General features: G+C 50.8%; 2 protein-coding genes across 2 annotated transcripts in view; both read left to right on the top strand.

Moving 5' to 3' along the window:
* Positions 1-27,439, top strand: part of LOC119567445 (maestro heat-like repeat-containing protein family member 1) — an 850,842-nt gene that overhangs the window by 322,519 nt on the left and 500,884 nt on the right. The gene's annotated exons all lie outside the window — the stretch shown is intronic.
* Positions 1,714-25,505, top strand: LOC102944573 (E3 ubiquitin-protein ligase TRIM39-like). The gene is given in 7 exon segments (XM_043528832.1): positions 1,714-2,081; positions 2,083-2,137; positions 3,831-3,910; positions 10,835-11,072; positions 15,788-15,810; positions 15,899-16,002; positions 24,874-25,505. Coding segments are annotated over 7 exon segments (1,428 nt in total). The 3' UTR covers positions 25,434-25,505.

Here is a 27,439-nt window from a genome sequence, read left to right on the forward strand (position 1 = left end):
GGGGGAGACACAATAGGGCTCAGGATGGAGAGAGCTGACTGCAGCTGCTGTCTCAACTTCCTGATCTTTTTAAAGGCAGTGTACTTAGAATGTGGTGTCAGCATACTTAAAGGGGCAATGCGCATCTCTCTCTCTCTCTCTCTCTCACATACAGCGTGTGTCTCTGTCTGCCATGCTGTCTCCCCTCCCTCCATTCATGCTGCCTTGTAGAGTGTGAGGCTACATTAACAACAATGTGTTAACCCTTAAGGGCTCAGCCGAGTGCTAGTTCATCATTTAGCAGTTAGGCATTCCCTGGGAAATATCCCACCCTCTTCTATCCTCTCACTTCACCACCTCAACCAAGCTTCACAAGCATCATTGTTGTGTACAGTATTAAATAATTTGTTTAAAACTTATACTGTGTGTGTGTGTATATATAGTATATATAGTGTATATATAATATAGTTTTTTGTCTGGTGAAAAAAATTTCCCTGGAACCTAACCCCCCCATTTACATTAATTCTTATAGGGAAATTGGATTCGTTTCGCTTAAAGTCGCATTTTTCAGGAACATAACTACAACATTAAGGGAGGAGTTACTGTACCAGCCCTTCATGCTGACTATTTGGCTGACTCTATCCAGTATCTAATCTTCTGTTTCTAGTTTATTTCACTGGGGAAGTAGCGCCACCGTAGATAAGGCTGAGACCAGCTTACTGTTTAACAGCTGGTCTTTTAACTGCTATATAATGCAAATGCCAGTTTGGGTTGTCTTGAATAATGCTGTGCCTTGTCAAGGTCTGGGGTAATGTTCATGGTCCAAATTTAAGGTTACTTGAGCAAGGGGTTCCCAAGTTCCCCACCCTGAAAAAGTGACAATAACATTTTCTAGTTCTTATAATATTTTTTTGCACAAACTTGGGGTTCAGGCTACAGCTCTGATCCTCCCCAAACTGATCTCAGCTCAAGACTGAGCTCAACTAACATCTGGCACCCACTGCCCCTTTGGGGAAGCAACACTGGAGAAGATACTAGGGGTTAAATTTAGCTCTAGTAGCTGGCTCAAGCTTGGGTGACGGGCTGCAGGGATGTGGGCTGCAGGGCTACTGCTCTGTGGCAGACAAGAGTGTGCAGAAGCACAGCTGATATCAGAGTCACTGGGTAGCTCAAGGCAATGTGCTGTAGGTATTAGACCAGAGCTATTACCCAGAGACTGTAACTTTAAGTCCTTCTGTTGACAAATTCTAAGACTGCCTCTGCTGTGCATGTTATTACTCTGTGTGCTTCAGGAAACGAGTGTCTGTTGGAAGATTTGCTGCAGTGGCAGTTTTTCTTTAAGAGACGATATTTCAAAGTGCTCTAAGATCCCCCTGTAGACTCAGGTTACTTTAAATATTGTTGTGCCATATAGGGCCAGGGGTATTAGTGATGCAACTTGGAGTAATTTGTTCAAAGAGTTCCTCAGTTATAGCCCTCCTTTCAATAAAAAACTGATTTTAACAAGCCAAGTGCTCTGAAATCCATGTCCATATTATTCCAGTAACCTACGGAAGGTCAATAATATTTTCTCACCTGTTCTCTTCCCTCCATCTCACCCCATTTCACTTTTCCCTTCTCTGTTATATCCTCCCTCCCCCCATCCCCCATTCGCCTCCTCTTATCTCATTCTGGGCATGGGAAGAGCTGATCCAGACAACAAGGGGATAATCTGTCAACAAGACACAGACAGCCATGGCCTCAGCAGCTCCCCTAAGGAATGCGTTAGAAGAAGCCACTTGCTCCATCTGCCTGGAGTATCTGACAGAGCTGGTGACCATAGACTGTGGGCACAACTTCTGCCGAGTCTGCATCACCCAGTACAGTGAGCACGGGGAGCCTGAATCAGACACAAAGTTCCCCTGTCCCCAGTGGCGAGCTCCCTTCCAGAAACAGAAACTCCGGCCCAACACGCAGCTGGCTGATATTGTACAGAACATCAAAAAACTGAGGTTACAGCCATGGAAAGAGCAGAAGAAAAATCTGTGTGAGAGACACCAGGAGAAGCTCCAGCTCTTCTGTGAGGAGGACAGAGAAGCCATCTGTGTGGTTTGCAGAGTCCCGGGCTCACCGAGCTCATGCTGTGCTCCCCATACAGGAGGCTGCCCTAGATTACAAGGTAGGAATCACTGCTGCTCTTGTGGAAGGAACCCCATAAAGGCCCCATTATATTTCTCCCCAGAGCCAGCTGGTGGGGTCTGAGTGGAAATATAATCTTCCTTCACTGAAACACTCATATGGCTTAAGGGAGGTGGATCCAGGGATCCAGGCACTACCAGGTTCGATAGTGAAGGGTCCAGCTGCCAGCTGTGCAGAGAAGAGTGTAGTCAGCCACCTCTGTCTCTCTGCCAGGCAGGGCGTCCAGTGCGAGGTGACCACAGCTACCGTAGGGCACCGGAGTGGAGCATTTCAGGGCTTCTGCCCTTCCCACTTCAGTGTGCAGGTGAGGCCCGAGAGGTTGGTTCAGACTGTGAGGTTGGGGTTTATTTGCCCCTTTGCAGTATCAGGAAGGAGGCACCTTGGATTCTCCATTTCACAGGAGTTTCCTGTGGATGCCCAGGCTCAACCCACTGCAGCTTTATCCAGCACAGGTGGAGTGTGTATGCTGTGGGGCTCTGTGAAAAGGGCTCTTTGAGGAGGGGCCCAAAGGAAGGGACGTGGAGATTTTGGGAGCAGGCAAGGGAGGGGGATTCAGTGTGGGACGTGGGGAGCTGCCTTGAGATGAGTGACATCCCCCAAACAAGGGACACCTGAGAAATGAGGCAGGGGAAGGCGCATATAGAAGGGGCCAGATCCTGGGCCCCAGATGTCTCCTTGGTGCTGCTCTACAAACACACAGATCCACCCCCTCTTGAGTCCTTTCCTGCCCTGGTGAGTGCGAGAGGCTTCTCGGCAGGGGCTGGGCTCAGTGTCCAGAAACTTCAGCTTAACTCCTGCATTCCTGAGACAGCTCTGAGTACGGCAGCTGAGTGGGGAAGAGTCTCTCCCAGGATCAGCGTCTCAGCCAGATGATGGCCCAGGCCCTGCAGTGCTGACCCTGCTGCCTCTGCCCAGGGCTTTGTTAGTGAAATGTGCATTTCACACAGGGCAGGACTGAGGCCACTCAGGGCCCAGGCTCCACACCCTGGCACTGGGCTCTGCTGTGACCCTGCCCCATTGACAGTGACTGTGGAAGGGGGCACCCACCCAAGGGCTGTCTGCTGGGGGTTGGGGCCTGCAAACCTCTTTGGACAGAAAGGTTGAATGTCTGGAGGCTCCCTCCCACTGGGAAGACAAGGGTCAGAGGATCCCTTCTCCCCACAGGACCAACGGGAGAGATCCCTTCCCCCCTGAAAGAGAGAGAGAGAGGAAAAGGGTCAGAGTTCCCCCCACTCCATCAGCCAGGGTATCTCTGATGGGAAGGGGGGCAGGACATCTGAGCTGCTTCTCTCTTGCCACACACAGAGCCCCCTGCTTGGGGTGGGGATTGGCAGGGCGCCCAGATCAGTGAGGTGTTGCATCAATTCCACACAGAGATGAAGGGGGCAGTCCCCTCTCAGGGTGCTTGGTTCAGGCTCTCTGCAGACTCAGGCAGGTATCACTGTATCTGTCACACTCGGGGCATGTTTTCAATATTTTCTTTGTAATGCTGAGGATTTGAAACATCCTGTTTTTAATGGAAACCAAGAACCTGATGTAATCGCATGACTCCAGTAGCTATGGCCTAGCCATGGGCCTATAGGACTTCTGCTTCATCCAGCCCTGCCTTCTACAGTCTCCACTCATTGGATATGCAGATTAATGGCTGTTTATCACACATGGTGCCCCTGCAGGTGAAACTCCAGGGAGCCCTGGGTCCTCTGAGGAAGGAGTTAGAGGAGTTCCTGGCATTGGCGTCCAAAAGGGGAGAAGAAAACCAGAGTGGCAGGTGGGTGTCTGGGTTTATCCTTCCCAGAGCCTTTCCCCCTGCCGCATTCCCAGGAGTGCAGGGCTGTAGAGCTGCAGGCTGCAGTTCTGACTGTTTGCCTGGGGGTGGTGCCATGGTGCCAGGAACAGGAAACATTTCTGGTGGGGATCCCAGTGCAGCAGCCCTGGGCAGAAGGGCAGTTCCTGGTCTGTGGGCAGTGGCACAGACTCACCCCAGGGCTCTCTGGAGGCAGGAGGGAGATGGGTCACATTTATAGCAGTGGGTGCAGTGTTTGCATGTGATCCCATTGCCCCATTGCACCCAGGTGAAGCCAATTGGAGTCGGCAGCAACAAGGATCAGGTTCAATATCTAGAGGTTCCTCTTAAGAATACAAAACAGACCTGGATTGACACCCCACTCCCAGTAATCTGGGAAAATTAAACACCACCCCCAGGTGCTCCTTGGAGGCAACCCTTCCCCTCTCACAAGCACTGAGTCTGGGTATGGCAAAGAAAACTTTTAATAAAAAGAGGAAAGGAATCCAACATTAATTTGGAAAAACACCACAACTACAATGCAAAAGCATGTGACAAAGAGCAAAACACTCATCCCAGAGTGCATTGGGCAGTGTCCTTTGCCTCAGTTTCTCACCTTGTGGTGTGAAAGTCTGACAAACAAATGTTCCTTTAACATGTCACTGCCCCTCCCTCCACTGCACCCCACTCACAGCTGCTGTTTTTGGTCAGTGAAGATCCAGAGCTCAGAGGTGTGGTCACATGTGTTCACCTCCCACCCTGCAGGGAGGAAGAAGTCCCTTAACCAATGCCTCAGTCGCTGATGCCACTGTGGCAACTGCTTCACAGTTGTTGTTGTTCACTCCGCATCATTGGCCACTGTACCACTGCTGTTGGCACCTGCTTCTCTACTGCAACCTTTGCAATACTACATCTGGAAATCCCACTTCTTAACCCAGCTCTCAGTGATGTCAGCAGTTAGTGGAACCTCACTGCTAATGCAGGCTGGGTAGTATCTTTCGCTGAAACACTGCTCCATAGCCAGTCTAAGTCTTAACACTTAGATCTGATTAAATATCAGGAATTTCATTTCTAGGGATCACTTAACAAAACAAAAGATTTTCAACTGAGTATAATGATCTCTATCTTTAAACAGTGCAGAGAAGAAGTAATAAATAGATCTTAGGACCCAGAGGCAGATCCCACACAGAAACACCTGTCCCCACCCTTTCTTCTTTTCATAGGTGTAGTTCGACTTCTATATGGGGGTGGGGGGGGGGAGGCTGCTCCAGTCAGACCAATGGAACCACGTGGGAAGGGGATGGGGGCAAATTTCATGCCTGCCTACAGGGTGTCCTTTCAGACTGGGGGAGGAGGGAATGGCAACTTTAACCATTATTCCAGGGGCTACTTAGGCAACTGAAAATTCTAGGGGTTATTTTGCAGATAATAACTTAGAAATAATCTGACAGGACCATTGTATCTGATTCCTATATCAAGAAAGAAAATTAAGTAAATATTAGACCAACTCAGCTCTAATACTGACATGTTCTGACATCTTGTGGTAAGTCACTTAAGGGACACTGGTGAGATTTAAAAGTGTGAGCTATATTGTTACTCAGATACGCTTACTGAAGTCAGAAGGGACAATCGTGATCATCTAGTCTGACCTCCTGGATCTTGCAGGCCACAGAACCTAACCCACCCACTCCTGTAATAGACCCCTAACCACTGATGGAGTTACTGAAGGCCTCAAATCATGATTTAAAGACTTCAAGTTCAGAGAATTTACCATTTATACTAGTTTAAATCTACAAGTGACCCATGCCCATGCTGCATAAGAAAGTGAAAAACTCCCACAGTCTCTGCCAATCTAACCTGGGGGAAACTTCCTTCCTGCCCCCAAATATGATGATCAGTTAAACCCAGAGCATGTGGGCAAGACCCACCAGGAAGATACCTGGGAAAGAATTCTCTGTAGTAACTCAGAGCCCTCCCCATCTAGTGTCCCGTCTCCAGCCATTGGGGATTTTTGCTACAGGCAGTCACCAACAGGCCACACGCCACTGAGGCAGTCCTGTCATATCACCCCCTCTATAAACTTATCAGGCTCAGTCTTGAAGCCAGTTAGATATTTGTCCCCACTGCTCACCTTTGGAAGCTGCTCCAGAACTTCACTCCTCTGATGGTTAGAAATCTTGGCCTAATTTCAAGCCTAAATTTCTGGATGGCCAGTTTATATTCATTTGTTCTGGGGTCCACATTGGTGCTTAACTTAAATACCTCCTCTCCCTCCCTGGTATTTGTCCCTCTGATGTATTTATAGAGAGCAATCATAGCTCCCCTCAGCCTTCTTTGGTTAGACTAAAAAAGGCAAGCTCCTTGAGTCTCCTCTCATAAGGTAGTTTTTTCATTCCTCAGATCATTCCAGTAGCCCTTCTCTGCACCTGTTCCAGTTTGAATTCATCTTTCTTAAACATGGGAGACCAAAATTGCTCACAGTACTTCAGATGATGTCTCACCAGGGCCTTGTATAGATGTAAGCAGTGTCAGGGTGGAGCTCACCCTGACATCTGGTGGTGAGGTGTGACAAGTTGTGGAAAAGAACTTCAGGGGCCAATCTCATTTGCATAGGTACACCCACCCCACCTAGAATGAGGTCATAGCTGCCCAAATGTCACTTTGGCTGCTGTGGGATCCCCAGTGTCTCTGTTATTGGGGCAGGAAGAATACATTGTTATTACCCTGATTATGGGAACTGTGCTTGGAACTGTACTTGGCCTTTTGTTATGATGGAGGGACTCACCATCAACTAAGTAGCACTCGCTAGGCAAGGGTCATGGGTTCCAAAACTCTGTGAATTGAGAGAGGTTGGGGACAAGTATTAATACTTAGTGGCATGGGCCCCTTGGTGAGGGCCTTACATGCTAATTGCACTTTCTCCTCTCTCCACTGTGGAATATCAGAGCTAATTTTGATTTCATTAGGAGTCTAGTTATATGCTGCTGAGCTCACTTTGGGCTAATGGTGCACCAGCACTGAGGCTCCTCTACTACAAGCTGAATTCACGGAAAAGCTGAACTGACTAAGAGTTGAAATCACTGAGCGTTGTGTTAAGTAGTGGGGGAGCCTGAAGATATATTGTGGAGAAGTTTGCAGGATGGCTGGAGTGCCTTGTGGACAGGCTGGTGGAGCAGTTCATGGGACGGCAGGAGCTGCTGGTGGGACACGGAGCGGAGCAGTTCGTGGACGGCGGGAGCTGCTTGTGGGCCGCGGAGCTGAGCGAAGCAGTTCGTGGAGCGGCTGGTGGAGTGGAGCGGAGTGAAGGCCTATGGAGCTGTGGGGCATCAGCTTCAGATCATGTAAGGTGCCTTTTACCCCCGCCCCCATCTCCACCCAGGTTGGGAGGTAAAGCTCCGCAGATAAACTTTTGAACTCTGGGGCTGCCCTGACCAGGAACAGAGACTTTTGGGTCATTGGACTTTTGGGACTTTGGGTGATTTGGGGTTGCTGGACTCAAGAACCAAAGGGAAAGGGCATGCCCCAATTTGCTTGGGGTGGGTTATTTTGCTCATGGGTTGTGTTATAAATCCTGTTGGTGGTGTTTCCCCAACATAATGCCACATTGTTTCTCTCTGTTATTAAAAGGCTTTTTGCTACACTCAGACTAGGTGCTTGCGAGAGGGGAAGTATTGCCTCTTGGAGGCACCCAGCGGGGGTGGTATATATTTGTCCCAGGTCACTGGGTGGGGGCTCGAGCCAGTTTGCTTTGTGTTATTGGAATGGATCCCCTAGATATTGAACCCGGCCCTTGTTGCTGCCAACTCTGACGGGCAGAAGGGTTACATAAAGATACTAATATTTCCCTGTCTCTACTGGAAATACCTCACCTGATGCTCCCCAGCACTGCGTTAGCCTTTTTCACGCCTGCATCATAGTCATCCTGTGATCAATCAATACACCCAGGTCTTTCTCCTCCTCTGTCACTTTCAACTGATTAGTCCCCAGCTTATAGCAAAACTTCTTGCTGTTAGTCCCTAAATGCATGACCTTGCACTTTATACTATTAAATTCCATCCCATTTCCATTACTCCAGTTTACAAGGTCATCCAGATCTTCTTGTGTGATATTCAGGTCTTCCTCCATATTGGCAATACCTCCCAACTTTGTGTCATCTGCAAATTTTATTAGCACACTCCCACTTTTTGTGCCAGTAATAAAAATCTTAAATAAGATTGGTCGCAGGACTGATACCTGAGGAACTCCACTAGTTAGCTCCCTCCAATGTGACAGTTCACCTTTCAGTATGACCTGTTGCAGTCTCCCCTTTATCCACCTTTTAGTTCTCATATTAATCCCCATCTTCTCCAGTTTAACTAATAATTTATCATATGGAACTGTATCAGATGCCTTACTGACATCCAGGTAGATTAGATCTACTGCATTTCTTTTGTCTAAAAAATCAGTTATCTTCTCAAAGAAAGATATTAGTAACTTTGTTACTAGCACTTGAATACAAAAATTGAAACAATTGTAGAAAAAATCTACAATTACTTTCTATCATTTAGGTTACTTACTTCTTGCAATTCGCCAAGCTTGGAATAGATCATTTACCTTTAGGAAACAATCTTAAAAGCCCTTTCTTATCTGAGGAATCCGGTGGCTGATATATGCCATCATGTGCCAGCAATGCCCCTCTGCCATGTACATTGGCCAAACTGGACAATCTCTACGTAAAAGAATAAATGGACACAAATCAGACATCAGGAATGGTAACATACAAAAGCCAGTAGGAGAACACTTCAATCTCTCTGGACATTCAATAACAGATTTAAAAGATTTTCCCCCCAGCTCCTCACTAGGTGTCAGGGGAAAGCTCATTCACACCCTGCTTACACATGTATATCACACTGAGGTCTGGTCTATGCTACCGAGTTAGGTCAACACAAGGCAGCTTATGTCAACTGAAATATGGAAGTGACTAACTTATATTCAGCTCCCACCAATGTAGCTGCCCCTCTATGCCAACTTAATAACTTCACCTCCACCAGTGGTTTAGAATCCAGGTGAATGTAGTTAGGTAGATGCAAAGTCAATATAGACACTGCTTTGCCTACGTCAACTATTCCTGGCTTTCAGGAGCCATCCCATAATGCACCACGGTGATAGTACAATCAATACAAGCACTTCTGGTGAGGACATGTAGCACCAACACAACGAGCAAAATGTGGACACACACAAGCAATGTAATTACTGTGGTGGGTGTATACCAACATAACTTAGGTTGACATAATTTTGTAGTGTAGAAATGGCCTGAGTAACTGCAGACACAAACAGCTCTCTGGAACGCAGATCCCCGGGGCACTCTCTGCAGAGGCACAAGCAGGGCAAAGGGCTCAAGCTGGCCTGTGGATGTTTTTCCCCGAGCAAGCAGAGCTGGGCAACCCTGGGATTCGCTCACCCGGTCAGACAGAGTCAGGCCTTCTCCTCTACCAGCCTTTGCTGCCCTCATGGGGCCACTTGACTCATTAATCCTCAGCTGGTGCCTCCTACAACTATGACTACAGGGCTGCACGCAGCCAGCCAGCTTCCCAACATTCACACACCAGACACCAGTTGGTTTCATTTGCATATATTTGCATTAATTTTCATACATATATTGCCCATTTATCCCACTCACACTCACTTCTGCATTCATTTCATACACCCAACCCGTACTCATTCCACACTCACTGTCACTGCACCCTGACCTCCGCACCTACCTACAATTACTGAACACAGTGCGCCCAGACACAGCCCACACTGCACCCACTCCAATTCATCCTGCATCCACACACCAACTGTTTTGTAAACACACACACACACACACACACGATCAGGCCTGTCTAGAAAAATTTGGGGCCCAGGTATATCATGTTTGCAGGGGCCACACCCCTTCTTCTTCACCCCCATTTCATTCTAATTATCAACAGTTTGGGGCTGAGCTGGGGCCAAAGTACAATTATGGCACCTTCTCTCCCCCATCAGCCCTGCACACACTCCTCATGCACCTGTAGCTGCCAGCTCTGTGGGTTTGCAGATCTTCTAACAGGTGGGCAGGGAACATCTTTAGTTTGTGGGAAAATCCCATCTGATTGTCCGCCTAATAGTGAAGGGCAGCCAATCAAAGCTACAACATTTACTGATTGACAGCCTGGTCCCTCAGCCTGTGTAGCAGATAGAGCTCCTGCTCCTTAGATGTGTAAAGGGCTGCCCCATTTTCTGCCTCCCATTACCCATGCACAACTGCCTCCATGTGCCACCCACTCCATGTACTGGTCCCTAGCCCGTCCATGTACCACTGTCTCCAATTGCTGAACCCATCCCCCCACACATACCACTGCCTCCATGTGCTGGCCCCTATCCCTCCAGCCTTGTACCACTGACCTCTGTGTGCAAGTTACTCCCCTCCACTGGTCTGGCTCCCTACTGAATTCCCAGGTACAAGCTGCCCCTTACCATAAGGGTCTGCTGGGAGGTCACTGGTTTAAGGGAGTGGGCAGATGCTCCCACCCCAGGTTCAGTGGTCAGGTGGTCACCAAGAGGCTGCCCTTGCCTGCCTCCAATCTGTCAAGAGCGCCATGATCTTCAGGAGAGGGACACAGTCCTCTCATCCTGCCCCTCAGAGCCCTCACAGAGCACGGGAGGGATGGGGGGTGGTGATACGGGGCAGTGGTTGGGGTGTAACCGGGTTGTTTTCTCAGGCTCAGAAGGACATTTTTCAGTTCCTTCCCATAATGCATTACTCAAAAAATTCATGTGGTTTGTGATCTCTGCAGCCCATGCCTAGCAGCCCTGTTCCCTGATCCATGAGGCAGACTCAGCACAGTGTATGCCTATCTCTGGCTCCTGGGGTTTGTTCCTTCTCCATTTTTTACTAACGGACGACGTGGAGAATCGGAGATGGTCAGTCACACGTGAATTTAAGAAACTGCACCAGTTTCTGAGTGAGGAGGAGCAGCTGCTTCTGCGGAGACTGGCGGAGGAGGAGAGGGAGATTCTGCAGAGGCTGCAGGACAATATAACAAAACTCTCAGAGCAGAATGCCGCTCTGATCAATCTCATCACGGAGCTGGAGGAGAAGTGTCAGCAACCAGCCGTTGAGCTGCTGAAGGTGAGACTGTTAACAACCTCTCCATCCCTCCCTGCAGTATTAAACACTCTGGTCAGTGACTAGATCCCTGGAATTAGTGACAAATCCTATTTCCAGTGCCTGGTCTGACAGTTTCCCGACACAAACAGAAGCCCAGGTATGAGGCCCTGTCAGCACCGACACATGCAGTCTCTGTTACAGGGAAATGCAGATACAGCAGGGCCTTAGCCTGTCAGGCTTGGCAACATGTGACCTCCAGAAGAAGAAGGGGGGATGTCCGGGTTTCAGCAACGCAGACACAGGTAACTAACCACTTTCATGTTCTCTCCACAGGTACTAATGCGGAGAGTGGACCAGATGATACGTCTGAGGGAAGGGAGCAGAAGGAGACTCTGCTGGTTGGAAGGCATGAGATGCACTGTCCTGAGATGGGGGGTTCCACGACCACCACTCCCAAGAGAAGGAGGCGGGTGGTGGTGGTCGGGGACTCTCTCCTCCGGGGGACTGAGTCATCTATCTGCCGCCCTGACTGGGAAAACCGAGAAGTCTGCTGCTTGCCAGGGGCTAAGATTCGTGATGTGACGGAGAGACTGCCGAGACTCATCAAGCCCTCGGATCGCTACCCCTTCCTGCTTCTCCACGTGGGCACCAATGATACTGCCAAGAATGACCTTGAGCGGATCACTGCGGACTACGTGGCTCTGGGAAGAAGGATAAAGGAGTTTGAGGCGCAAGTGGTGTTCTCGTCCATCCTCCCCGTGGAAGGAAAAGGACGGGGCAGGGACCGTCGGATCGTGGAAGTCAACGAATGGCTACGCAGGTGGTGTCGGAGAGAAGGCTTTGGATTCTTTGACCATGGGATGGTGTTCCATGAAGGAGGAGTGCTGGGCAGAGACGGGCTCCATCTTACGAAGAGAGGGAAGAGCATCTTTGCGAGCAGGCTGGCTAACCTAGTGAGGAGGGCTTTAAACTAGGTTCACCGGGGGAAGGAGACCGAAGCCCTGAGGTAAGTGGGAAAGCGGGATACCGGGAGGAAACACGGGCAGGAACGTCTGTGAGGGGCGGGCTCCTGCCTCATACTGAGAAGGAGGGGCGATCAGCAGGTTATCTCAAGTGCTTATATACAAATGCACAAAGCCTTGGAAACAAGCAGGGAGAACTGGAAGTCCTGGTGATGTCAAGGAATTATGACGTGATTGGAGTAACAGAGACTTGGTGGGATAACTCACATGACTGGAGTACTGTCATGGATGGTTATAAACTGTTCAGGAAGGACAGGCAGGGCAGAAAAGGTGGTGGAGTAGCACTGTATGTAAGGGAGCAGTATGACTGCTCAGAGCTCCGGTACGAAACTGCAGAAAAACCTGAGTGTCTATGGATTAAGTTTAGAAGTGTGAGCAACAAGAGTGATGTAGTGGTGGGAGTCTGCTATAGACCACCGGACCAGGGGGATGAGGTGGATGAGGCTTTCTTCCGGCAACTCGCAGAAGCTACTAGATCGCACGCCCTGGTTCTCATGGGTGACTTTAATTTTCCTGATATTTGCTGGGAGAGCAATACAGCGGTGCATAGACAATCCAGGAAGTTTTTGGAAAGCGTAGGGGACAATTTCCTGGTGCAAGTGCTAGACGAGCCAACTAGGGGGGGAGCTTTTCTTGACCTGCTGCTTACAAACAGGGAAGAATTAGTGGGGGAAGCAAAAGTGGACGGGAATCTGGGAGGCAGTGACCATGAGTTGGTTGAGTTCAGGATCCTGACGCAGGGAAGAAAGGTAAGCAGCAGGATATGGACCCTGGACTTCAGGAAAGCAGACTTCGACCCCCTCAGGGAGCGGATGGGTAGGATCCCCTGTGGGACTAACATGAAGGGGAAAGGAGTCCAGGAGAGCTGGCTGTATTTCAAGGAATCCCTGTTGAGGTTACAGGGACAAACCATCCCGATGAGTCGAAAGAATAGTAAATATGGCAGGCGACCAGCCTGGCTTAACGGTGAAATCCTAGCGGATCTTAAACATAAAAAAGAAGCTTACAAGAAGTGGAAGGTTGGACATATGACCAGGGAAGAGTATAAAAATATTGCTCGGGCATGTAGGAATGAAATCAGGAGGGCCAAATCGCACCTGGAGCTGCAGCTAGCAAGAGATGTCAAGAGTAACAAGAAGGGTTTCTTCAGGTATGTTGGCAACAAAAAGAAAGCCAAGGAAAGTGTGGGCCCCTTACTGAATGAGGGAGGCAACCTAGTGACAGAGGATGTGGAAAAAGCTAATGTGCTCAATGCTTTTTTTGCCTCTGTCTTCACTAACAAGGACAGCTCCCAGACTGCTGCGCTGGGCATCACAACATGGGGAGTAGATGGCCAGCCCTCTGTGGAGAAAGAGGTGGTTAGGGACTGTTTAGAAAAGCTGGACGTGCACAAGTCCATGGGGCCAGATGAGTTGCATCCGAGAGTGCTAAAGGAATTGGCGGATGTGATTGCAGAGCCATTGGCCATTATCTTTGAAAACTCGTGGCGAACGGGGGAAGTCCCAGATGACTGGAAAAAGGCTAATGTAGTGCCAATCTTTAAAAAAGGGAAGAAGGAGGATCCTGGGAACTACAGGCCAGTCAGCCTCACCTCAGTCCCCGGAAAAATCATGGAGCAGGTCCTCAAGGAATCAATCCTGAAGCACTTACACGAGAGGAAAGTGATCAGGAACAGTCAGCATGGATTCATCAAGGGTAGGTCATGCCTGACTAATCTAATAGCCTTCTATGATGAGATTACTGATTCTGTGGATGAAGGGAAAGCAGTGGATGTATTGTTTCTTGACTTTAGCAAAGCTTTTGACACGGTCTCCCACAGTATTCTTGTCAGCAAGTTAAAAAAGTATGGGCTGGATGAATGGACTATAAGGTGGGTAGAAAGTTGGCTAGATTGTCGAGCTCAACGGGTAGTGATCAATGGCTCCATGTCTAGTTGGCAGCCGGTGTCAAGTGGAGTGCCCCAGGGGTCGGTCCTGGGGCCGGTTTTGTTCAATATCTTCATAAATGATCTGGAGGATGGTGTGGATTGCACTCTCAGCAAATTTGCAGATGATACTAAACTGGGAGGAGTGGTAGATATGCTGGAGGGCAGGGATAGGATACAGAGGGACCTAGACAAATTGGAGGATTGGGCCAAAAGAAATCTGATGCGGTTCAATAAGGATAAGTGCAGGGTCCTGCACTTAGGACGGAAGAACCCAATGCACAGCTACAGACTAGGGACCGAATGGCTAGGCAGCAGTTCTGCGGAAAAGGACCTAGGGATTACAGTGGACGAGAAGCTGGAATGAGTCAGCAGTGTGCCCTTGTTGCCAAGAAGGCCAATGGCATTTTGGGATGTATAAGTAGGGGCATAGCGAGCAGATCGAGGGACGTGATCATTCCCCTCTATTCGACATTGGTGAGGCCTCATCTGGAGTACTGTGTCCAGTTTTGGGCCCCACACTACAAGAAGGACATGGATAAATTGGAGAGAGTCCAGCGAAGGGCAACAAAAATGATTAGGGGTCTGGAACACATGACTTATGAGGAGAGGCTGAGGGAACTGGGATTGTTTAGTCTGCAGAAGAGAAGAATGAGGGGGGATTTGATAGCTGCTTTCAACTACCTGAGAGGTGGTTCCAGAGAGGATGGTTCTAGACTATTCTCAGTGGTAGAAGAGGACAGGACAAGGAGTAATGGTCTCAAGTTGCAGTGGGGGAGGTTTAGGTTGGATATTAGGAAAAACTTTTTCACTAGGAGGGTGGTGAAACACTGGAATGTGTTACCTAGGGAGGTGGTAGAATCTCCTTCCTTGGAAGTTTTTAAGGTCAGGCTTGACAAAGCCTTGGCTGGGATGATTTGATTGGGGATTCGTCCTGCTTTGAGCAGGCAGTTGGACTAGATGACCTCCTGAGGTCCCTTCCAACCCTGATATTCTATGATTCTATGATTCTAATGGGTGGAACAGAAGGAGCAAGAGGCTGACATGGTTCCTGCTTTGACTGCTGAAACCTGGCCCCATGTGGTGATGAGTAGGGACTCTGACCCATGGGGTGATTAGGGAGGGCCCAGAGGGGGAACCACGAGCGAAAGTGGACTCTCAAATTAATGAAATGAAAGGGCCGAGACTCTCATCACTGACCATTGATGCTGGGAGCCTCCATCTCTGAGTGCCAGCTTGAGACATCTGGGGCCTGATACATTATTGGGAAGTGCTGAGCACCCACACACTAGCTGAAGCAATGGGAACTGCAGCTGCTCAGAGTGAGGATCTGTGCACTTAGGGTGACCAGACAGCAAATGTGAAAAATCGGGACGGGGTGGGGGGTAATAGGAGCCTATATAAGAAAAAGACCCAAAAATCGGGACTGTCCCTATAAAATCGGGTCATCTGGTCACCCTATGTGCACTGTCTCCTTAGATCTGTAGCAGGAAGCTGGACAGAGGAGTGTTAAGGATGACCCTGCTGTCTTTATTCTAACAACGCTCCTTGTTCAGAGCATTGCATTCTCCCAGTCTGTGCCATTGTCACATGACACTCAGCTCCTCTGAGAGTCAGAGCCAGGGAGATGGGGCACCTGAAATCAGTGATCACTGTTGAATGTCCTGCACAGAAGGGGCTGGCCCTGATGTGTTAAATGTTGTGCATTAAATCTGATAGAGAATGGAAAGTCACTCAGTATTTTTGCACGTGGTGTTAACCCAGCTCCCTGTCTCTCTGTTTCCTCTCAGGATATGAAAAACGCATTGATCAGGTCTGTTCCCATTTCCATTTCTCCTTCTATTCACTTGAGCGATGTGGGTGCAGAGCAGCCAAGTGATGATGAGACGTTTTCTTCACAGGAGTGAGAATGTGACACTCCAGCAACCAGGAGCTGTTTCTCCTGCCCTGAAGAACATGTATAAAGTCCACATTGACATGAGGGAAATGCTGGAGAGATTCACTGGTAAGTGAGAGCTACTGGGATGGGTTTCCTTTACATGGGGCTGGGGAGGAGAATTGATTAGTGTTGTGCATGGGGACAAATGGAGAGGACCACATTGTGCCTGGCAGCCTGGCATGGCAGCAGCCCTGAAGCAGCTCTCTGAGCTGGAAGGGGAGCAGGTCTCTCTGCTCTGTTCTGCCCTGCTGCTAGGCTGTTAGGTCCCCCTTAACTGAAAGTTCTCTCTCCTTGCCTCAGGGTTTTGTAATAATGACTTTTAGCACTCAAGTATCTGTTTACACCTTCTCAGCTAGTTTCAGGTTTTTCAAGTTGCTCCTTCCTTTGTTCTGCTGTTCAGACAGTTTTGCTTTCTATATAGCTGTGGCTAGAGTTAAATCTCTCTTCAATTGTAGCTGTTGTGAAAGTTTTTTATCTGTTAACCCAATAACCAGCCTGTCTCTGACATTTTCATGTTTTGCAGTTTCAAAATCACAGTTTTCAACCAATGCATGCAGAACTCTAATAAAACATTCAACATTTCCCCCTGGTTCTTGAAACAAGCTCTTTCTTAAAGCATATTTCTCTTTGTGACTGTCTTTGATAAAGTCAAAGTATTTAAAGATATGCTTTGCCTACTTCCCCATAGTATAAATTAAAGAAGATACCTGTATATCTCCAGTTCCCTTGTGGAGCTCGTTTGCAATGAGAAATCTTGAAAAATACACTTCTACTCTGTCCATTGTGAAGATTTGTCAAAGCTCAAGTTCTCTGGGGCATTGAAAAGTGGCATGTTGATGAGATCCTTCAACCTTTGTTGCTTTCTTCGATCTCTCTGACACCCCTGTTGCTTTGTTCCTTCTGTTTCTGCTGTCCTCTTGTACTAATTTATTTCTGACACCATGTCATACTTCTGTACCAAATATGGGCTGGCTACAGAACTTCCTTCTGATTCAGATACACTCCAGATGTCTTCAGTATAAGATCCTTTCATGCACTACAAGGTATCGCTGATAAATGTTATACACAGGGCCACTTAGCAGCTGAACAATATAATACAATTTAGCATTCTATTACAATTGGTAGCCAGTATCAGGCAGCCTCACAGTCTCTCCAACAGCAGCCCCCAGGATACACTCACACATGCACCTTTTGGAGTCAAGGTCATCTTCCATTCAGACTAGCTCCTTGTTAGTGTCTCTAATTACTGCTGGACACATATTTTTTTCCTGTAACCTACAGCAAAGGAACTCTGGGAGTTCATTTCAGATCCTCTTCTACCCACATGACTGTGTGCAATTTTATCAGCTGGAGAATCACCTTTCCGCTCCTCTCCTGGGGGGGGACAGCATTTCCTTTAGGGTGGATTTCTTTTTAGCCCAGCTCTGGTTGGGGCTTTGTGTTGCTTGTTCAGGCCTCTTGAGGGGAGAGGTCCCTGTCTCTTCCCTTCTTATTTCAGCTTCCTCCTGTTTTTCTGTCATTGACATGGTGGCTTTTCCCTTCAGCAGGAGGAATCTCCACCTCAGACAGCTCATCTTCCATCCAACAGTCCAGTACCTCTACACCCACCACAGCATTGTTTTTGTCTCCAGCTGACTGGTATACTTCACTGCCCAACTGATCCATTTTCTGGAGAAGCCACCCCTTCTCTCTCTGGCATAATTTCAGCTCTTTCCACAAGGCTGTCACCACAGCCTCTGCACTCTCCTACTTCATATTCATTTCAGAGTTGGGCTTCATTCCACACTTGATCATAAGCTGGTTCTGGGGCTTAGCCAGCTCCTTCTGCAACAAATACTGCTGTTTCCCAGTTGCCTTCCAGTGCTGAGACAGGCCAACTCCTGCTCTGCTGGATGGCTTGGGCTGAGATCCAGTCCCTTGGGGAGTGCATCTCCTCTAGCTCCTGCAAGGTCTCAGCCTTTGGGCTTCAATTGCTGAGCTTCTTGGAAGCTAAAGCAGAATTTCTTCTACCAAACTCCTTTCTGAATGCCTTGACTTGTTTGCTATCCTTAGTCACAGCCAGGTGGCTTCTCTCCTGATCCGTGAGTAGCTCCTTCTGCCTGTCTTCCGATCACTGCACTTGCTCCTGTTGCTTGACCAGCTCCAGTAAAAAAAACGCACCTTGGCCTGCAAATTACAGACCTGTTCCATAGCCCTGTCAGAGCTCGTGTTGCACACATCTCTCAGGACAACCAGAATGCTTAAATCACATGTAGCTTTTCTCGCGGCTCCTGTGTCTCAGAGATCCTGCTGTGCACTCAAACTGCTGGTTGGTCGGTTTTCTAATGGAGTCCTTTCAGCCTGCTGGAGGAACCTACTCAAGCTCCATAAATTCCGATGTTTTGACTCTGAGTGCGAGATTAAGGCATCCCCAGTAAGCAGAGGGACGTGTGAAATCCACAGCTGGCCTCACCCCCTGAAGCTTATGCCCCAGGGCTTGCTTTCTTAGCTGTCCATTTTGCCCACTACTAGAAACTCTTACTGCCCCATAGTGACATCCCTCTGTCCAAAATCCAACATTCTCGTAGGGCAGCACCTTTTTATGTGCCCCCTTTCCCCACACTTGAAAGAAATTAACACTGGAGGGTCACTCTTCCTGGCCCAAAATGGGATTCCCACAGTCCTCTGCTTCAACTGTAGCCTGGGCCTGACATCCCCACAGAATAGTATCTTTAATAACCTGGAACTTTCCTGTTCTCTGAGTGTTCTAGAAACCTGGCTAGTCTCACCGTCCTTGTTCTTGGGGGGTAGCCCCATCTTGTATTCCCATCTTGCCCATGGTCACAGCATTAGACCAGTCCTATGCCTTCTTCTCTGTCATTGTCTGTGGTAGCCGACTCTTTCAAGTCACTGGATCTCCTTGATGCATCACTGTCTGTCAGGGCACTTCCAAAACTAGGAGTTGGAACTTCCATGGTTGTTGCTGGGCCTCCAAACACCAGCTTCAGAGAAAGAATGTTCCACCACCATCATAGAAGGGGTCTGCACCAGGCTGCTCTGCCATCCCTCCTTGGTGGGATGGGATCTTGGATTTCACTCCTGATACCATGTTCTTATAAGGTAGTGCCTTTCAGCACCCCCATCAGCTGGCTCAGGGTGTCCCTATAAGGGTGTCCCTGCCTAAATTTACTTTTTTTAGCACTCAAATTACTCAATGTAGTCTAAAAGGTCTGAGACAAAAGTCTCCTGCTGGGGTCCACTTTGAGTCCAAGTAAACCCCCAGATAAAAGCTTTTCCTTCTCTCTGCTCCAGTCCCTGGCTCTCATTCAAACTCCTCACTCTCCTCAAGTCAGGAGTCCTCAGACCTCCTTCCTGGAGCTGGGCTTGGTTCCAACTCCCTCATGGAATCAGGAGCCCTCAACCCTTCTTCCCAGAACTGGGGTCAGGTCAGACTGTATCTTTATACCCTGCAGCCTCATTTGCAGCCAGGGGTATTGGAATGGGGGGGGGGCCAAGGGGTGATCCCCCCACTTTTTACCACCTGTAAGGTTAAGAGATGAGGGGAGGGAGCAGAGAGGAGGGAGCAGAGAGAGGGGTCTTGGGGGAAGGGGTGGTGTGGGGGTGGTGCCTCAGGGGGCGGTGTGCAGCAGGCCTGCGTTTCAGGCACCTGTGGCACCCCACTTTTAGGGTGCTTCCACCACTCCTGCCTGCAGCCACTGTCTCTAGCCAGGAGCAACTCCCAAGGCTTCTGTCCTGCTGCTGCTACTGTGGCTGTCGTTGTGATCCCTGGAAGCTCCTCTCCCTTAGGGGAGCCCCTCTGTCCAGAAGCACCCAGGCCCCTTGGTCTGGTGAGCTCTCCTGGGAACCCCTTTCACCAGCAGCTTCCTCTCAAGAGGAACCCCTTCAGCGGAGCCCTAGGAGAGTTGCCAACCAGTCTAACTGGGATTTAATTACTCCCAAGTGGGTCTGGGTTGGCTTGTTCTCCCTCACAGGCACCTGTCAAAGAGCCAGGCCCCATGACACTCAGATTTTGCTCTGGGAGTGACTGAGCTTCACTCAGTTCAGGACAGTTCCTGACGCACATACAGTTAAACCTGATCATCCCCGTCCACACAGAGCTCAGAGAGTCACAGCAGGGTTTGCTCCAGGATCATTACATTGGTTTTCAAAGTGATTAAATTAATTCAGTGCACATTTCTCATATGGCCAGTCCTTGGGGCGCTCACAAGTGGAGCAGACTCTGCAGGTACTCTGGCCACGTCACCCTGTTTGTCTGCAGCAGGGAAATCCAGCCTGTCCCACCCCTCACGCCCACACACGCTCCCAGCAGCACAGTGATGTCACAGCCACTGTGTGGCTCAGACTGGACTAGAGCAATGCTGATTGCTGTAAGGCCCTGCACCGAGCCAGTCTGCTCCGGGGTTGCTGGCATAACAGCCCCAGAAGTGCACAGAGCCCCCAGTGCTATCCCACACTGCTCCTGCCCTGTCAGTGACGGCTCTGACAGCTCAGGGCACTGGCTCTATCACCTGTCAAGCTGGCTTCACCCAGGCTGAGAGCAGCTTGGGCAGCTCCAAGGCCCCCTCTCCTCCTAGGGTGGGAAGGGGTGAGTACCAGCCCTGACCCGTCATCTCAGGGGCACATCTGGGTATTTGCCAGATGTGCAGAGCTCTTCGGGTGGAGACACTTTCATGTTGACCCAGGAATCGGTTCTGGGAGGCCCCACTGCCCAGAAGGCTGAAGGCTCTCGCTTCTCTGCCCTGGGGGGTGAAGGGAGGAGCCCAGCGGCTGCTGTTCCCCATCCCAGGAATGGATTGAAGGAGACATGGACACAGACAATGTCCCCGCATGCTCTGTGAGGGGCAGACCAGGCTCTCACAGCAGGTGCAGCCTGTCACCATGGCAGGGCCAGGAGCAGAAATGCTGTCAGAGCTCAGGGTCCTAGAAAAACCTCTTTCTGTCGGGGCTTGCGGAGCCTGTAAACTCCGTAGGGAGTGTCTGTGCAGCCCCAGCCTGGAGCAGCTGTTTGAGGAGCGCATGAGCCCTGAAGAGTAACTGGGCACTGTGTCAGTGCCATGGGCCAGAGATCTCCATAGAGGGGACTCACACACTCTGGTGACAAAGCCGGTGTGTCTAGGTCCCAGGAGAGGGCAAGGGTGGTTGTTATTATGGAGTCTGGTTGTGACTCCAGGGCTAAGGCTGGGAGGCGCTGTGACAGATTTCTGTTACCAATCTGCCTGAGGCATCAGGTGATCATGCTGAGGCCACAGGATCGTTGGGGGGAAGATGACAGAGCACATCGAGTTTTAAAGCTTCATTGATAAAATAATAAAATAACAGCAGAAAGTGCTGGGCGGGGGGGTTCCCCACATCACTCAGAGGAAGGAAGAAAGCGTTAGTGCCCCAAGCCCTAGCCCACTTTCATACTCACACCCAAGCCTGGGTGTAACGTAAGCAGAAGAGTGGGAGGGGTGGACAGGAGTTCTTATCCCGTGCACAGGTTGCCCAGGGTCTGCTGTTGATCTCCGATTTGCCTTAGCTCCTGGGAGGGTTTTAAGTCCTGGGGTCTCTTGGGGGCATCTCTTTCAGAGATTTTTGTTCCTGATACTCTGTGTACCAGTCCAAACTGGCCTTCCGTGGCTTCTTCATCTTTCCCAAAACACACCGGTTTCAAGGCCGTGAGACAGTTCTGTTTGTTCCTTGCTGGTCTTCGCCGTCTTGCTCCTTTTCATGGCCCCTGCATTTCTTTCAACAACTCTCCTTTCTCACAGCTGGTCGGGGGGGTTGAACTTCCCCCCTTCTGTCTTAGCAGGTAGCAGCTGGCCTTGGGCTGGAGTCAGCTTCTTATCTTCGGGTTTTGCTGGAACATCAAGTTAACCCGCTCTTTTCTTCTTTCCTGCCCCTTCCCAGCTTTTGCACCCTGCAAAGGAACCTTTCAGTCTGCATTTTTACCTTTAACCCTTCCATACATTCTTTCCACTACCTACAAAAGCATTAGCAGCATATGAGGCTAGTGTTTACTCAGGGCCCCCCCTGTGACAATACTTCCCATGTTAACCCTGATCATCCCCCCTCTGCCTGTGACATTAAACTACTTCCCTCCTGCAATGTCTCCTTAGTGCTCTCCATCCTGGGAAGAAAACTCTGGACTTTTCAGGCCATTCTGGCTGGGTCCACAGAGAAAATTGAGTGTTTGGCTTTGGGAAAAGTATCATGTTTAAACATGCCCATGGCAGTGAGTCTCCGAGCCGTGGTGACAGACATGGGCTTGTGGGGTTTGCACTTCATTAAAAACAGCTGTGTAGGTGCTGTGTCTCAGGCAGTAGCTTGGGATTTGAAGGACCTCCCTGCTCCCTGGGCTTCAGAGCCCAAAATCCAGCCTGAACCCAAACATCTACATGGCTATTTTTAGTGCTGTAGCAGGAGCCACTCAATATGTTGACCTGGCTCAGAGACTCGTTGCCAGGGGCTTTGTAGACAAACCCAAAGGGTCTCCAGAGTTTAGTGGCTGAAAAATTATATTTCCAGTTGTTTGAAACTATTCCCAAATCCATGTGGAGTTTGCTGAATAGTTTAAATGAACAGAAAAAGGTGCCAATGCTTCCCTTCTAGCCTGTAGCCCTGTGGCTGGGCCCTCATCTGGGAGCCCCCGGTTCAATCCCCCCATGTGATGTGGGGAAGGAATTGGAATGTGGGTCTCCCCCCTCAGGTGAGGGCTCGAACCACTGGGCTCCGGGGTGTCTGATGTGGGGCTCCCTCAATCTCTCCTGCTGCAGAGGTCCCCGTGTGTGTAAATAGTGCCTTAGGCACTGGGCCAGAGCATCAGAGTGAAAATGGTTCTCCAGTCCAGTGGACTGGGACCTGCCTGGGAGTCTCAGAGTCCAGCTCCCCTGCTCCAATGCCCCTGTAATTACTGATCCATAACCCCAGTGATGGGAGGGGTTACAGCCCCTGGCACAGTGGTGTCTCAGCCATGTAGATTCCCCAGTGCAAACCCCTAGTGCAGATGCTCTGTGAAGCTGTGAACTGGGACTGGCACCCAGTGCAGCTTATCCCAGATGGAGGGGACAGCAAGTTGGGAAATGCCCTCTCCCCTCCCCTCCCCACTGCCTCATTAGCAACAGTCCCTGTTCCCCCCAGTAACCACTTAAACCTCCAAGCATCCCCTACTGCCCATCCGTCCACTGCCCTGCCCCCTGCCAAGTGAGCTCAGCCCAGACACCCTGGGGGAGGGCCTGGGTCGGGTGATGGGAGGAGCTGGCTGTGGGCTTTTCCTGGCTGGAAGGTGGTGCCTGTGGAGCCAGCCGGCATGGAGAGTCCCAGCTGCGCCCTCTGGGGCAGGGCTGCCCGGCCAGTGTGTGTGGGGATGACACCGACCTGTTCCCAACGCTTCACTCAAAATGTACTGGTTAAGAGAAAACATAAAGCAGGTTTATAAACTACAGAAAGAAAGATTTTAAGTTATTATAAGTGATAGCAAACAGTGGAACCGAGGGGTTGGGAGTGTGAGAGGGGACTCCGAGCTGAGCCTGGGACAGGGGGTTGGAGCATGGGAGGGGGTTTGGGGTGCAGGCTCCGGGAGGAGTTTGGGTGCAGGAGGGTGCTTATGGCTGGGGCAGGGTGTTGGGGTGTTGGTGGGGGCTCAGGGTGTGGGCTCTGGGAGGGAGTTTGGGTCTGGGAGGGCATTCTGACCTGGGGCAGAGAGGTTAGGTTGCGGACTCTAGGAGGGAGTGCCTACTCCTTCCCTTGCCAGCCCCCACTATGTGCCTGTGGTATCCACCACTACCATCCTTCTCTTAATGGCTGCCAATTCTCTCGCTCCCTTGTTGCCCCCTGGGATCTGCCCCTTCCCTCCCACATCTCCCTCTTGGTGCCCATCCCTGCCCACTCTCCCCCATGCCCCTCTGATGCATGCCTTACCCCCTTTGTCCCCTGGTCATCTATGCCCCTTCCATTGCGCCCCTCTAGTCCCCTGGCACATGCCCCTCTGTTCACCCCTTGTGTCTCCTGGTGCAACCCCCTTCCCTCTCCCCCCCTCTGTGTCCCACTGCCTGCCACTTCTCTTGCTCCCCTTTGGCCCCTGGTGCCCACCCCTCCCCTCTCTCCCCCTAGGCACCAGCCTCATCCCTTCACCCACCCTCTATCCCCTAGTGTCTGCCCCTACTCTTCCCCCTTAGTCACCTGGCACCAGTTCCTCCCATCACCCCACTCTGTCCCCTTGACACCTGCCCCTCTTGACACCTGCCCCTCTCCTCACCCTGCTTTGCCCTCCAGTGACAAACCATGCCCTAGCCACCCCCTATGCCCTGGGCTCCTGCCTCACTCTGCCCCCCTGGTGCTTGCTCATTCTCTTCCCCCTCATGCTCCAAGCACCTACTTCACTCCTCATTCCCCACCCACTGGCACTTATCTCTCTCCTTGACTTCCCTCTGTCCCCCTAGAGCCCACCCCTCTCCTCATTTCCCCTGCCTGTTAGAGCCCCTGCATTCCTTCACACATCTCTTCTCACCCCTTCCCTTGCTTCCCTGTGACTCTAGGGACTGTCCTCCCTGGTGCCCACCTTACTCCCCCTAGTCCCCTGGAACCTGCCCTTCCCTTCACCCCCCTCCTCTGTCCTCCTGGTGCCGCTCCTTCTCTTGCCCCCCCAATGCCCTTGTGCCTGCCCCCCCTTTGTCCCCTCTGCCCCTCCCCTTGGCCCTTTCTTCTCCCAGCACCAGCCTGTCCCCTCCCCATCTCGCTGACCCCTCCCCTCCCACACCTCCATTGACAACTTCCCACCCCCACCCCTGTCCTTCCTCTCATTCCCCTCAAGTACTCTCATGGGCAAACAGAGTCCTGATGCCCCTTAATGGGCAACAACCCTCAGGCACAGTGATTAATGGGGACACAGGTTGATTTCCCTTTGATGCCAGTGACCAACCCCTGCCCCCAGCAGTGACTCTGTGACTCTCTCCCCAGTGGACGTGACTCTGGATCCAGACACGGCTCATCCCAACCTTCTCCTGTCTGAGGATCGGAAACATGTGAGACACGGAGACACACGACAGGATCTACCAGACAATCCTGAGAGATTTGATTGTTGTCACTGTGTTCTGGGTGCTGAGGGGTTCACTGGCGGGAGATGTTATTGGGAGGTGGAGGTGGGAGACATGACTGACTGGATGCTGGGGGTTTGTAGAGAATCTGTGAGCAGGAAGGGGTGGGTCATACTCACAACTGAGAATGGATACTGGGCCATGTGGCTGTGGGATGGGGAATACAAGGTCCTCACCTCCCCCCGAACTTCCCTCCCCGTGAGCATCAGGCCCAGCCGAGTGGGGATTTTCCTCAACTATGAGGTGGGTGAGGTCTCATTTTACAATGTGACTGACAGGTCCCATCTCTTCACTTTCACTGGCACCTTCTCCGGGACACTCCACCCTTATTTCTGTCCTGGTCTCAATGCTGGGGGTAAAAATGCGGCTTCCCTGAAAATCTGCCCTGTCCCAGCTCAGGCTGTAGGGAATCTCTGTCCCTGACAGTGACACCCAGGGCAGAGACTGTCCCCTCCCAGTGCTGACCAGCCCCCAGGGCTGTTCCCATGAGGTATGTAATGATCTTGGGGTTCTTTAAAACACAAATTGGTGAATGAGGCAGGAATAAAACTTTTAATAATATAAACCAGTGAGCATCTGTGGTGAGCTGCTGTGCCCAGCTACCCTGTGTTCTCCACCCTGCATCCCGGCACCTCTCCAAATTCCTGTCCTCATCATACTAACCCTTCCGAGGGAGCCTGGCTAAATTATAATCTTGCACAAACTGTTCCCATTGGGGATGATCTAAAGGGCATCACCTGCGTTCCCCCAGCAGATTCTCTTCTCATTTCCCAGCACCAGGCCTGTGAGCTGGAGAAGAAGAGAGGGGCAGAGAAGGGGTGGGGGAGCAGGCTGGAAGGGCAGATGGCGGTGCAGGGGCAGAGTGGGTGGAGGCTGTCAGGCTGTGGGGGGTGAAGATGCAGAGGGGAGTGCAGGCTGCTTGGCTTTAGGGGTGCAGGGGCAGAGGGGTACAGGGTGCTGGACTTTAAGAAGTGAGGAACATGCCTCTCACACTGCAAATGTTCCCAGTACAATTGTTTATAAGACGAGTGTGAAGAACAGTCAGAGAAATGCTCCCACCCGGCCCCCGTCTGAATACAGAGAGCCATGAGCTGAGGGGTTCCACATCTCTTGGAAAGGCACTGACCTGATTCAGCCATAGCCCAGAATACTGCTGAGCTGGGAGGACATGTCCATACATGGGACATTGGGAGGGGGTTGGCTGATTTAGGGGATGAAGTTGCTGCCCCTGATTGGACAGCATTTCTCTAGGGAGCACTTGGCAACTCAGCCCCCAATTACCTATAGTCCATCAGCATGTGGTTGAGGCCCGTTGAACTGAATTCACTCTCTGTTACACACAGTGACCAGAGAGACAGACACCTGTATCTACTCCTGACAGGGCCCCACCCAGCATTACCAGTCCAGCTGTGGGGGGCTGTGTCTGTGCAGCAGGGGGTGGGGGCTCGGGGGATTCCCAGGTCTGCTCAGGGCCATTTATTGAGTTATGCGACTCCCAGAGAAAAGCCAAGCCCGGGAGTCCAGTGAATGTGATGGGGCCAGTGAGCGAGGGGAACGTCCCGGCATTTCCTGCCCTGGGGAAGTCTCTGCCTGTGTGTTTGTTCCACCATGGCCACAAGGCTCCTCCCACCCCCATGTCCTTTGTCTTTGCCTGGAACCTGGCTCCAATGTGATGGAGGTTGGGGTGGGGAGAGCTGGGGAAGGGATTCGGTAGCTGGGCCAGGGGAAGGGGAGTGAGAGCCCAGCCCCAGGCCTGTGTGAGCGATGGGCCCAGGCTGGGTGAGTGGGACCCACTCATGGGAAGGAGTTCAGGTACCTTTTCTCTTCCTCTCCCCACGTGTTCACTTCACCCCAGCCACGTTTCCCCTGCCACACCCTTCTCATCTGCCTGGAACCTGGTCTCATAACCTCCACCCTCCTCTTCTCCTTCATGCCCCTCCTCAAAACCCTCTTCCCAGGGAGCTCCGAACCCTCCCTCTGTGCCAGGGAACACTTAAACATGGTTTAGTGCCCCCGGTCTGTGAGCTTCCTGAGCAGGAGCCGTGTCTGCATCTGTCTGTGACATGCCCTGTGCTGAGGGGCTAGAGGGATATTAGCGAGTAAACACAATAACCCTGCAGGTGCGCAAAGAGTCTGTCTAGCTCTTGAGTATCTAGAGATGTATCTGTGTCTCCTGGTTGGTCTGTGCCATGCTCTGTACATGAAGGGAGCCACAGAAATATTAGTGACTGGTGAGTCCTAAGCAGAGCAAAGGGGGAGTAAAGGGCAGAAGAGCCAGAAGCACAGAGAGGGGAAGAGAGAAGGACACAAAACAGTGCAGACATGGGTGGCAGGTGAACCCACTATTGGGGGAGGCTAGCCCTGTCTCCTCTCTTTCCACCCAATGCCCCACCCCTCCACCTCCTTCCCTGCCAGTGAAGCCCAGAGCA

Source organism: Chelonia mydas, chromosome 14 (genome assembly GCF_015237465.2).
Source record: "Chelonia mydas isolate rCheMyd1 chromosome 14, rCheMyd1.pri.v2, whole genome shotgun sequence".
Taxonomy (NCBI): Eukaryota; Metazoa; Chordata; order Testudines; family Cheloniidae; genus Chelonia; species Chelonia mydas.